Source organism: Canis lupus, chromosome 24 (genome assembly GCF_048164855.1).
Source record: "Canis lupus baileyi chromosome 24, mCanLup2.hap1, whole genome shotgun sequence".
NCBI classification, from domain to species: Eukaryota; Metazoa; Chordata; class Mammalia; order Carnivora; family Canidae; genus Canis; species Canis lupus.
This window is the reverse complement of record NC_132861.1, coordinates 9309735-9323797: the sequence shown is the minus strand read 5'-3', so window position 1 is coordinate 9323797 and position 14063 is coordinate 9309735. Positions and strand designations below refer to the sequence as shown.

At 36.3% G+C, this 14063-nt stretch overlaps 1 protein-coding gene across 12 annotated transcripts in view; it reads right to left on the bottom strand.

Annotated features, from left to right (window-relative positions):
- The window catches only part of N4BP2L2 (NEDD4 binding protein 2 like 2), a 72599-nt gene that overhangs the window by 36274 nt on the left and 22262 nt on the right, over positions 1-14063 (bottom strand). The window contains exons 7-8 of one of the 12 annotated variants that reach the window (XR_012016196.1): positions 12214-12260; positions 11329-11374 (exon numbers count right to left, since the gene is read on the bottom strand). The exons of 9 other annotated variants lie outside the window; for them this stretch is intronic. Coding sequence is in view for 2 of the 3 variants with exons in the window: in XM_072795537.1 (XP_072651638.1) it covers positions 12239-12260 (22 nt within the window). In the remaining variant the exon portion in view is untranslated. Of the gene's footprint in view, positions 1-4832; positions 12261-14063 lie in introns of those variants that run through there. 2 more of the 12 variants (XM_072795537.1, XM_072795536.1) reach the window with 2 other exon arrangements.

The following is a 14063-nucleotide window of genomic DNA, read 5'->3' as shown; positions in this document are numbered from 1 at the left end:
AGGAAGCCTGCTGCGGAACTTGATCCTGGGAGTCTGGGATCACGCCCTGAACCAAAGGCAAATGACTCAACCACTGAGCCACCCAGGTGTCCCAAGAATATGGGTTCTAACCTGACAGCACCTTCTCACTATTCTTGCCCGAGATTTGACTGCCATCAGCCCAAGTTAGGGTGAGTAGGGCTAAGTAGGGGTGTGGTGAGGAATCCATACAAATGGAAGTAGATCTGTGCTTACCACAGACAAACAAGGCCTTTTTCAAATAACTAAAAAAAGTTCAATTGAATAACATACTTGGTGATCCCACATCTCTGGCAGATGGTCATTATATTCACTTCCAGGGTGCAGCTCAGGTCCTCCAGAATACAGAGAGAGAAACATAATATGAATTCAGGAGAATCTCATCTTCTTCTATTAAATGCTGGTGCTTTTAGTAGGAGAAGAGAAACGGAACAACAAGTAACACTGGCTCTACCAAGACAAGGTTAGCCTTCATGCGCTAACTATACAAAAAGGCTAATCATTCCACCATCTTTTAGTCAATTCAGAGAGACCCCCTTGCTCCAAAGTTTTTTGTTTTTTTATAACCTATGTATCGGACAGCTAAAATAATCCAGGTGATTTTCTGTCACATGATCTGGAAAACCAGGCAACAACAGAGGTCATTCTACCGTGTTCCACCCAAATCCTTTGTAACCCTCTGGTCACCACTGAAACTAAAACAAATAATCAGATTTTACCAACCAAAAGACTGACCAAGTTCCAGGTCACCCCGGAGTGGCTCCACAACAGCAGAATGCTGAAGAAGAAATGGCAGAGACCACATTATCAGAATAGCCACTCGTACTTACCAATTGAGTGAGCCCCACCGCAAGTTTTATGCCTCTGTCAAACCACTGCCTTAAGAGGCTGCCTTAGGTCATTCCACATAATCAACAAACATGACAAAATGTTTGGTGGCTTTCCAACTAACTGGTAAGATGTCCACATTTGTTTCCTTCTATTACCACTCTCACTGTGAAGTATAATCATTCCAAACAGTGTTACTCAAAAGGATTATCCATACTGATGCCAGTCCATAAACAGTGTGCTACTAGTCCACAACTATAGAAACTGAGAGTAAGGTTTTAAAAACTTTTACAGCTGGGCAGCCCCAGTGGCCCAGTGGTTTAGCGCCTGCCTTTGGCCCAGGGCGTGATCCTGAGGCCCGGGGATCGGGTCCCACGTCGGGCTCCCTGCATGGAGCCTGCTTCTCCCTCTGCCTGTGTCTCTGCCTCTCTCTCTCTGTCTCTCATGAATAAATAAATAAAATCTTTAAAAAAAAAAAAACTTTTACAGCAATCTGGATTTTTATATCTGTTGAATTAATAAAATATTTTATTTATATTTAATTTTTTTCTATAACTCATTTTACTGAGCTATCAGACTGTGATAGATTAGAAATTTTTAAAAACAAATCTTTCACCAGTTTGAAAGGTACCTATCTAAAATAAATGCAACTATATAATATTTCTCTCATGCCCATTATTTTATCTATTCAGCAAATCCTGCCAACTCCGCTTCAACAACTCTCACCTACACCTTTACCCCATGGTTGAAGTCATGGTCATCTCTCACTTGGATTATGACAAGAGCCCTGCTTCCCTTCTTGCCTAAAACTGATTCTCAAGGCAGCAGCCAGAACTGACTTGTGTAACTCAAAACACAAGTTGTGAGTTATACTCAGAACTCTCAAATAGCTTCCCATCTCAAGGGGAGTAAAGACCTATGTTCCTCCAATAATTTATAAGGCCGATGTTATATTGTTGCTTCTTCTTTGAGTCTCTTCTACTATTTTGCCCTATGATCACTTGGCTCCAGGCAAATGGATCTCCTGCTAGTTCCACAGGAACCACACTAAGCCCAGTCTCACCTCATCTGGGCCTTCACTTTGCAGGATCCACTGTCTGGAATGTTCTTCCCTCACTGCTGTCTTGGCTAATTCACTCTACCCAAATGTCACCTCTTCAGTTAGGCCTTTACTGATGACTACAGGTTAAGTGGCACGCATTCCCCTATGCCCCACTCTCCTTGTCCCATTTATGCTGTTTCTAATTTTTCCCATAGCACTTATCTAAACTTGACCTATTGGATACTTGTTTATTGGTATAGGGTCTGCTTCTCTACACTGACTCCAGGGGGGGCACAAGATTTGTCTGTTTTGTTCACTGCTGTATCTCTGTCACCTAGAACAATGCCTCCTGGCACATAGTAGGCACGCATGAAATACAGTTGAATAGATACATGCATGAATAAATGCATTACTGTTTCCTGCCTGAGCCCTTGGCCACTCAGGTGGTATTGCCTACAAGCCCTTGCCAAAATCCCACTTTTAAATTAGGCTTAGGCCTCAACTCCTCCAGGAAGACTTCCCCAAGTCTAAGTCTTCACATTTCATGGACTACCAACTCATTAACTGAGCAGTGGAAAAGCAGAAAATATTTTATTGCCTCATTACTGATTTGTATTTCCCAAACACATTCCTCCAATCAGAAAACACCATTCCATTCTCAGTAGCTACTGCTTCCACCTATTACCCTACTGCACGGAGTACTTCTGCTGCATATCTGCATAGATTGTTCCAAGAGTCATGATATACCTGATGTACTTAGGAGAAACATGAAGCACTCTGATATGCACTAGGCAAGGCAATTCAAGGAAACCTTGTTTTCCTAGTTCAATTCTGTAACCTAAAATTAATCCATTTCCTACCAAGAATGATGCAGCTAACAATCAATAAAGCAGGCCTCCAGCATTTCAACACCACTCATGATATCCTTGTATGCAGCCTTAGTTACTAAGTTCTATTTCACTTTCTGGTTTTGTCTTTCAGTTTACCGCATCTTTGCTTCATATTTATTTACTGAACTTATGTTTCCTCAGCATAATGTTAGTGTTTTCTCAGACTTATAGTTAAGACCCATTATGGCTCTTTTTTCCTGCTGTGGGCAAGATGCTCCACTGAGCTTCAGTTCTGGAGACCTACTATTGGCTCTGTGCTCTCAGCAAACCCAATAACGTAGCTCCTATAAATGGAGGAATCATATAACCAAACACACGTCTTGAACATTCCACATTATTTCCATACCACAGAATTTACTGACATCCTACTTGGGAAGTCTCAAGATTAATTAATTAAAAACTGCTTTTTCTTCTAATTTCCCTTCTCCATTCAATGCTATTTGTCCTGCTTATGAATAATGTCATTTTTCTATAAGCAAATTGTTTCTAAATACACTAATTTTTTTTACTTCACTGTAAAAGTACATAATAATCTGAGTCCAAAAGAATGGCAGTTTATAAATAATTTAGAATGCTATCATTTATAAAAATACAATCAGGGGCACCTGGGTGGTGCAGTTAAGCATCCAACTCTTTATTTCAGCTCAGGTCACAATCTCAGGGTCCTGAAATGAATCCTGTGTATGGTTCCATGCTCAGCAGGGAGTCTGCTTGAGATTCTTTCCCTCGCCCCACCCCCACCCACTTGTGTGTGCTCAAATAAATCTTTAAAAATAAAATGAGGTACTAATTACATCTTAAAATATTACAACCTGCCTCTTACCTTCCAACTTATATCTTCTTCCTCTTTGTCTAATAAATCTTGCGACTCTTTATCACTTCTCTGATTGTATTATACAAATAGAAAATGGACACTCAAACTGATGTTCCCATTTTGAATAACTCATTTCATAGAAGCTCAGACTACAATAACTGTTTCATACAACTACAGGTAAGCTGATACCATACCATGACAGGAACATTACCTGAAAGTTCATGTATGAAAAACAAGGGGAAAATTGTCTCCACGAAGACAAGGAGGAGGTTGAAAAGGCTCACTACCTTCCTAATGCTTTTTTTTTTTCTTCCTAATGCTTGACATTAAAACAAAACAAAATCCTTCTTCTTTTAAAGAAATAGGTTTGTGTGGTCTTGCCAAGACACTACTCTGTGAAACTGGTCATACCAAATTTATCAGTAAAAATGGGAATATTAAATTGATTAGATCATACCAACAATCCATACAACACAGATGAATTAATAGTGCTGATATACATAATAGAAAGGCACATGTATCTTCAAAATTTGTTTTCAGCTGTTTTACAGCTTAACTCAAGTGCCTATACTGATGAGAAATACGAAGATCTTTGATAAATAACCTTCTTCCACATATCTCTCAGCATTTCTAACTAGTATTAAAAAATTGGTTTATTTCCTTCTCTGCCTATTCCTAGTATATATCAAAAGGAGGTAAAATCATCAAGAGGTAAAATAAAATCACAGAATTTCAAGGCTAACAAAGAGCTATTTCAGCTGAAACTCTAACACACCCATCTCGTTTTTTCCACTCAATAACCCTATATTGTAGTGAGAAAGTATTATCCTTAATTATGGGGGCAAGTTTCAGAAAGTTAAGTGGCTCACCTAAGCTGTAGTCAGAACTGCTACTGTTATGTTCTAATTGCGCAATTTCAAAATCTGTGCTCTATACAAGTGGAGGTTTCTGTTCTTCACAACAATCCCTAGGGTACCTTGAAGGAACAGTCTAAAACACAGAACTCTATCATACTGTGAACATCTCCAGTGTCAGGCAATTCATATTTCTGAATGAAATACATGCCATTTTCAGAAAGCTTTGAATTAAAAATTAAGAACCACTGATCCAAATATCCTTATTTTATACACATGAAGGAATTGCAGAAGAGAGAAGGAAATGTCTCACAAATGCTCAACTAGCTAAATGTAATAGCTGTGCATTAGTTTGGTAAGGCTGTGACAAAGTACTACAGACCGGGTGGCTTAATCAACAGAAATTTATTTTCTTAGAATTCTGGAGGTTTCAAGTCTGAAACTGAATTGTCACCAGTGTTGGTTTCTTCTAAGGCCTCTTCTCCCCTTGGCTGACAGATGGCTGTTTTCCTCCAATGTCTTCAACATGGTCTTCCTTTTGTGTCTGTGTCCTAATATACTCTTTTTATAAGGATACCAGTCATATTAAATTAGAACCCATCCACATGACTTTATCTTAATTACCTCTTTAAAGGCCCTATCTTCCAATAGCTACATTCTAAGGTACTAGGAGTTAGGACTTTAGCATATATATTTAGTCCTGTAACATTCTGCTTTCCGGTCCCCACAGTTCACCCACAGTTCATGGCCTTCTCATACGTGAAACATATTCACTGCATTCCAACAGTTCCTAAAGTCTTAACTCATTCCAACATCAACTCTAAGTCCAATACCTCAACTAAATATCATTTAAATCAGATATGGGTGGACTTGAGTTAGGATTCATCCTGAGGCAAAATTCCTCTTTTACTGTGAATCTAGGTAAGTTATCTGCTTTCAAAATACAATGGTGGGACAGGCATAGGATAGACATTCTCATTCCAAAAGGCAAAAATCAGAAAGAGGAAAGGGGTAATGGGTCACAAACCAGTTCAAACCTAACAAGGCAAGTTGCATTAGATTTTAAGGCTAAAGAATCCCTCTTTGGCTCCATGCTTGGTCTTCCAGGTGAAGGCCCTGCCTTCTGGGCCTACAGCATTCTGATCCCACAATAGCAGTGGCGGCCCTGTCAGTTTCTGAACTGCCTCCAGGGCTATCCTTCTATGTTCTTGAAAGACATACATGATCACAGCCAGCTGGCTCTACCAACTGGTCTCAAGAAATCCCAGAAATCTAAGGGCCTCCCTTCATTTCAGCCTGTTTTATCCCTTTTAGTCCAAGCTGTTAGTTTCTGCTAGCATAATCTCATCTCTATTTCTGCTGAGGTGACTTAATGGATGCCTATGTCACAAGACCGTAATCTCTTCAGCAAATGGTTGTCTAGCAGTAACCTATATGTTATCTCCAGAACACATACTTTCTAACTTTTCACAATAACCATAGGCTGAGAATTTTCCACATCTTCAAGTTTGGTTCCTTTGTGCTCAACAATTCCTTCCTCAATTTCTCTCTCCTCTTGCATTTTTCTATCAACAAGGAGAAACGAGGCTGTGGATCTTAACACTTTGCTTAGAATTCTCAGCTAAAGATTCAAGTTCATTATACAAGCTCTATTTCCCACAAAACACTGGAATACAATTTAGCCAATTCTTTGCCACATTCTAACAAGATTGCTTTTCACGCATTCTCCAATAAGATTTCCGAGGCTTCACTAAAGCATTTTTCTCATTTCTACCAAGACTTTGTTTGTGATCCAAAACAACAGAAACCATCTCTTTTCTTTCACAGCCCTTACTTAGCACATTTCTGCATTCACATTTCTACCTACAATCTCCCAAGGCAACCCTGGCTTTTTCTAACATGCACCTCAAAATTCTTCAAACCTCTACCATAACTTAGCACCAAAGTCACTTCAATATTTCTAGGTAGTTATTAGAGCAGCATCCCACCTCCCAGTACCAAAATCTATGTTAGTTTGCCAGATCTACAAAGTACCACAGACTGGGTGGCTTAAACAACAGAAACTAATTTTCTCACAATTCTGGAGGTTCAAAGTCCAAAATGATGGTGTCAGCAGGGTTGATTTCTTGAAAGGTCTCTCTCCTTGGCTTTTAGATAGCAGTCTTCCTCCAGTGTCTTCACAAGGTCTCCCATTTGTGTGTGACTATCTTAATCTCTTCTTATAAGGTCACCAGTCACATTTGATTCAGGCCCAGCCACATGTAGTTACTGTTAAAGGCCCTATATCCCAAAATATTCACATTCTACGTACTGGACTTCAAAAACATGAATTTTAAGCAACACAATTCAGCCCACAACAAGCTGAAGCTACTCATATTCACTTATTGTATAAATATGGAATATCACTCTTTCCTAACCACTGTCTAGCTGATGACCACATATGTAAAGGTGAGGAAAACAGATCCAATGTCTGACTCAAAATATGACTTAAAAATACGGAGGGGAAACAATCATATATAAATTAATAAAGTACATGAAAACATATACCATGTATTTTGGTCCGCACCAACCTATGTCCAAAACTTCTCTGAAGAGCTCAAATCTGAAGGATGAGTATGGAAGGGGTGTGTGCACACTGAACTTTCCAGGAAGGGAAACTGAACAGAACAATCAAGAAACTGAGAAGTGGCCAGTAGGGCTGTAGTACAAAAAGTAAGAATAATAGTAAAACATGAGGTTGGGCAGGAAGGTAGGGGTCACATCAACCAGAGTCTTAATATCACTGCACAGTTTTTGGTCTTTAGCCTAACAGCAATGGGAAGCACCTAAAAAGTTTTACACATTATATTTTTATTTTAAAGGTTCTACTTCAGCTAGGAGGATGCTGGTAATGCTCCATTTCTTGAGTTGAGTTCTGTTTACATGGATATGATCACTTTGTGAAAATACGAGCTATAATTTAAGCACCTTTCCGTATGTCCATTATACTTTAGTCTGCTTAGAATGTGCAAAGAAAGGGTTAGAACAAAGCAAGAATTGATGTGGGGAATGTGGGGACTCAATTCTCAGTAAGAGATAATTCAAAGTAGATGATAATTCAAACTAGAAAGATGGCAGTCAAAAATGGATAGATTCAAGAGATATTTAAGTAGCAAAATCCACAGACGCTGGTTGACGGATTGAATATGAAGGGGGAAAGGAAGCATCAAAGAAGACTCCCGAGTATCTGGCTTGCAGAAATGGATGGTATATCTATGTATTATATAAGGAAATCCTAGAAATCCAGAAATAGGAGAGGTCCCTGTCCAATTTTCCAGACTTAAAAGTAGAAATATTAGGTAGGCAGATAAGTAAACAGGCTGAAGCTCAAACCAGGTCTTTTTTTTTTTTTTTTAAAGATTTTTATTTATTCATTCCTGAGAGACAGAGAGAGAGAGAGAGAGGCAGACATAGGCAGAGGGAGAAGCAGGCTCCATGCAGGCAGCCTGATGTGGGACTCGATCCCGGGTCTCTAGGATCACGCCCTGGGCTGAAGGCAGGCACTAAACCGCTGAGCCACCTGAGCTGCCCAGCTCAAACCAGGTCTAAGCAGAAAATACATTTATGGATCAATACTATTAATTACAAAAGCTGTGAGCACAAAATCCTTCAGCCAATATTTAATGAGCTCCTATAGACACTGGTCTAGATTCTGCGGATACAGCTGTGAATAAAATAAACAAGTTCTCATGGGACTTATATTCTTTTTCAGGAAAACCCCCAACAAATCAGTACCAAATAAGGTAACTTCAACTACTAGTAAGTACTATGATGAAAACAAAATGCGACAACGTAGTTAAGAGTGACAGGTCTATTAAGATTGAAATAATCAGGGAAGGCATCTTGGCAAAGGTGACATCTGAGGTGAGACCTGAATGTTGAAAACAATGCTAGGTAGAAAAGAGTAGGATAGCATTCTAGGAAAAGAGCTAATGCTTAAAGCAAAATCAAGCTTAGCATGTCTGAAGAACAGACAAAAAAGACCAGTATAGATGGAAGGGGAGAGTTGCGTAAGTCAGGATCAGGGAAGAAGTGGAAGGGAAGTGATGTAATTTACATTAAAAAAATTTTTTTTAATTATAGATTAGTTGCTCTGTGGATAAAATTATAGGGTGACAAAGAAAAAAGTAGGAGACTACCATGTGTGAGAAATGATGTAATCTTATGGAGAAAGCTAAGAGTAAAAAGAGAAGATGGTCTAGAACTAAAACTTAAGTAATTCTAAAAAGCAAAAACCAAGAGGAAGAGAAGGCAGCAATTGAGACTGAGAAATACTCCTAGAGATATGAACAAAAACCTTATACAGGAAAAACATACTAAGGAAAAAAGTGGTCAAGAGTCAAATGCTGAGTAGTTATAGGACTGAAAAAAGCTAATCAATACAAGATCTACTTAAGATCTACTTAGAATGATAGAGGAATAAACTAAAATGGAGTGGGCTGATAGTATCAGAAACAGTTGAGGGGAGAATGACAATAGTCACAGTTCTTTAGAGGAGTTTGGTTGTAAAGGAGAGGTGTCAAGAAAGGCAGGCTTTAAGAGATGAGACTTGATCATGTCTGAATATGGACAAAGATGGCAAGACTTAAGTTACAAAGAGAAGAAATAACTGACAACATATAAAAATTCCTAAGATAGTAGTATGAGGTGCAATCCAGAACACAGGAGTTTAGATTGGAGGAGGGCTACCTTCTCTACTGAAGTAGAAAAGAAATGGATACAAATGGAAGAGGAACTCAAGGGCAGCCCAGGTGGCTCAGTGGTTTAGCCCCGCCTTCAGCCCAGAGTGTGATCCTGGAGACCTTGGGATGGAGTCCCATGTCGGGCTCCCTGCATGGAGCCTGCTTCTCCCTCTGCCTGTGTCCCTGCCTCTCTCTCTCTCTCTCTCTCTCTCTCTCTGTCTCTCATGAATAAATAAAATTAAAAAAAAAAAAAAAAAAAGGAAGGGGAACTCATATTGTATGACTCTTACAATAACGTGTTCTTTTCACTAAAATTATGCCATGAATATGCTGGAAAGTGTTCTAAGTAGGACAACAAACTAAAGAAAAGCTAAACTGAGATTACTTAAGCTAAAGAAGGCAAACAATAACTCAATATATATTATTTTTCAAATAAAAAAACAATTATATGAAGATATGTATCAGTACCAGCTATTCTTTATGCTGAATAAAGATAAATGTATTCAAAATGAAAAGAGATCAAGCACTTGATTTTTTTTTATTAGGATCACAGTTCTTTGAAGAAGGGTTCTGAAAAATGACCACTTTAGGATAAATACGTGAAGTATTTTTCTCAGTTTTTTGGGAATTCTGCAAAATCTTAAAGCAGAAAGCAGGGAGAATAATCTTTAAGTAATTGTAAAAGAAATGGATAATCAAAAGCCTGAAGGTTGCTTTAGTTGTCCGTATTCTAAGATTTAATTTCTTGACCATAAATCATGAAATAAAAGGTTCTGATGATATTAGATATGTCAAGTTAAATGGATGAGCATTTAACTGTATACTCACCTCTAGCAAGTATCAAACCCAACTAATTCACAATCCATCTCCATGTTTCCTAATTACAAACTATCCTATAAAGTTTTAGATCAATTGTGTCCTTAATATAAAAAGGTTATTAATTGTTTTAGGGAGAAGACTGTCTAAATTCAACAAATATTTTATTGACTCTTTTTGAAGAACAAAGATCCAAAGAGACCCAGTAGTGACCAAGAATGACAAGAAACACCCTGTTTTGTGGCACTTAGGATACAAGATAATCTTTTTAAATAACTTAGGCTACTGGATTTTGAAAAGCAAAGATAAAACAGGCAGGGAGAAATACTACTTTTGACCAGGATCCTTCCAGCTTTAACAATTTCTTTCCTATCATTCCCTGGAATATTTTTAAAAATAGGGTCTTTCCCTCACTAATCTTAATTCAAAATGTCTAGCCCAGACCCTATCATATTTCCTGTACATACTTCAATGTACTTATATTTGAATTAAAATGTTTTAGCCACATCTTTGCCAGTGTTACACATTGTACTAGATTCCAATAATCTCAATTCCATAACATGCTGCTTTCTAGGTCCCGAACTATTTTAATCGATTGATGAAACTAATGCTATTTTTTTAAGAAGCCTTCTTTATTTAACAAAAATTCTACCTCTGATTTCACATTTTACAATTTTTAAAAATCATAATCTACTCTAGGGATTAAGAAAAACCAAACAAGATCCAGTCCTTCTATTTTTTAGGTTAACTAAAACAAAATAAGGCAAATATTCAACAGCAAGAATTCTTCACTCTGTACTTAAAGGTTTTCCTTGTAGAATCTAATTAACTCAATATATTATTTATATAGTAAACTTAGTAACTGGCTCTTTTATTCTTTAATTTTGAAAAATTAAACAATGCAGAAGAAAAAGATGCTATTACAAAAGAAAGAAATGCTGAATTCTTCAGAAATTCAGAAAACTGAGGTAATTTCCACAATATCTATTATAGCACACTTACAAAATATGTGAACATTAAAAGAAAAAAATTAAGACTACTTACACACAGTGCTGATCTATTCTGGGAAGTACTGCCTCAAAATCAGCAAAACAAACAGCTTATATAATTTAACAAACCATTTATTGAATACTACACATTTCAAAAATGAATTAAATTTAAAAATTAAAATAAATGGAAACATTAAAGCACAACAGCATATATAAAAATTCAATTGAAAAGATGTTGCTGAAATATGATTATCAATTATATCAATGCATACTTTGCAGAAAACATTTAATACTAAACAGTATCTCTACTTTGTCTTGACTTTTAAAAACAGGACTCTAAATAAATGGCCACTTACAAGTTTCTTCACTCAACGTCGTTGATAAATCAACATCCCTTCAACCCTACAAATTCAAAAGTACCATTAAAGATGCACTCAACTCTTCACCTGAAATTCTTTCCTACCTTAAAAAAAAAAAAGGCTATATTGAAGATAATGTTTAAAAAGATAACTATGTTTAAAGGATAAAATGGGCTATAGTGAGGAATATGTCTGAACTAGATTTGGAATCCAGTTACATCTCCCCCCAGAGAAATTATGCTGGAGAACTTGTTTAACCTAAGTTTTTGTTTCCTCTTCTTAAAACCCTTATAGGGCTGTTATGAAAACGTGGAGCCTGTTAACAGTCACAGTTACAACAGAACCTGGCATTGACAGGCATTAAATAAATGGCAGCTATTAAATGAACATTATTATATTAAGGCTCGTTGCTATTAAATTCCTACTGCACACTGTAGCAGCATTGCACAATATGAAACACTTGTAGAGGTTGTCAAAACAAGCTATTAGCTTCCCTTAAAAACTACTCAGTTCTTTAATAAGGGTGGATTGGAGAATCATGATGTAATAGTGAATTCTACACTACTGAATTCCCAACTACTACTTACCAACAAGTCTATCATGATGCTTAAGTATTATAAAATAAATTTTTCTCGAATTCATACATTCAAACACTATTTATGTTTATGGGATTCTTAACCAATGAGTAACACATTGTTAGAATTTTATAAATCTTTCCAAGTAATTTCATATCTAAGTTCTTACTAAACTGCAGTCAGGAAACCAACTGCAAAGCTTCTAATCTATAAATGTAACGCAGTTAACTAAATAAGGTTCATAAGGAACAATGAGTTCAGTGAAACAGGAGGGAAAAATTTACCTCCATTTTGGTCAGCCACTTACCATCCCATCATCTTCATTAAAAATGTTATGCAGTTACACAAGGATGGCTGAGCAGAAAATGGACAGAAGAAAAAGAAAATGTGTACAGGAAAAGAAAGAAACAAGAAACATGATTTCTAATACTATTAAGACAAAAAAAAGAGAAAATAATAAATGCAGAGGAAGAACCCACAATCCCTTCCCAAAATCAAATTCCACTTTGTTATGCTAAAAAAACTGAAGAATTCAGGATTATAATTAAAGAGACACTACAGAGCTGTACAACTGTAATAACAGCTGTAGATGAACTAACCCAAGGGTAAAACTGATTTTATATGTCCTCTGAAAATGCAGGACAAGAAAATCCAAATAAAGCATATTTCAATGGACTCAACTTCACAATTTTAAACATAAATGAACAGATTATTATTTTTCTTAGTTACTAATAAATTAAAGGCAAAAGCACCTAGATCATCTTAAAAATCTCTCAGTCTTCCCACTAATTTACAAAAAGCTCAATTAAAGATAATTGAAATATTTTTACAACTGGAATACATTCCTAGATAAAGTCTTCAGTTACTCACCAAAGTAGGGATAATGCTTATTAATGCGATAGTGTCTTGCTCTAAGATTAGCAGACAAACTATTAACTATAAAATAATCCATTTTATATTACTTAAATTTAAGACAGCTTTGAAGTTAATAGGGCCTATAGTGGGAAGTGTATTATAATATGTGATTACTACAATTATCACACCTGGAACCCAACAGGGTTATCATTCAGAGAACAAGATTTGTTAGGAAAAAGGAGAAAGAAAAGACTATTTCTAATCTAAATGATTATAATAAACTTCTATTATATGCACCCAAAAGTCAAAATTTTCCAACAGACACCTTTTCCACTTTGGTTGAGGCTCTTTTTTCAAAAAGTTATTTATGCTTTTTCCCTTTGTTTCTATACATAATTTTACAGTGACAATGTATTAAGAATTTCCACAGGAGATATATTAAAAACTAAGCTTATGGGACACCTGGGTGGCAAGTGGTTGAGTGTCTGCCTTTGGCTCAGGGCATGATCCCAGAGTCCCGGGATCAAGTCCCACATCGGGCTTCCTGCATGCATGGAGCCTGCTTCTCCTTCTGCCTATCTCTGCCTCTCTTTCTGTGTTTCTCATGAATAAATAAATAAATCTTAAAAAAAAATAAAAAAATAAGCTTACAAATATATATTCTATTACAAAAATTATGCCTTTTAGTGTTGTCTAAATAAAGATATTGAATGTAAATGATAACCATTCTATTACAAGTTTTCTGAACCAAGTTGCTAACATCATCATTATAAAATTTTCAGGGTTTGCTCTGCAATGTAAAACCATGCAAAAAGTGAAAATTTTTAGGCTTAAAATACTTAGCAATTTAAATCAATTGAATTAATTTTAAATGTGAAAAAAGGGATCAAAAAGACACAGGAGAAAACCACTAATTACTCCTCTTTCAGAACCCATTACATTCAACAAACTTAATAGTACCTTTTACCTCCTATTTTAAGAAGAAATCTGATATACATATAGGGAGATCAATTATTTTAACAATATTTTAATCTTAAAAATAAAAATTGGTATGCCAATCTTAATTTTGTGAAGAGAAAGAAAACCATCACCAAAGATATTCATTAACCTCTTAATATACTCCCTCCTTCCTCTGTAAATTCACAAGAATTACAGCTAACAATTTTAATGGAAAAAAATGTTTTATTTATAAATTGAAACCTGTAAAATTTAACTTTATTTTTTATTTTTTTATTAAATATTTTATTTATTCATTCACAAGAGACACACAGAGAGAGAGAGGCAGAGACACAGGCAGAGGGA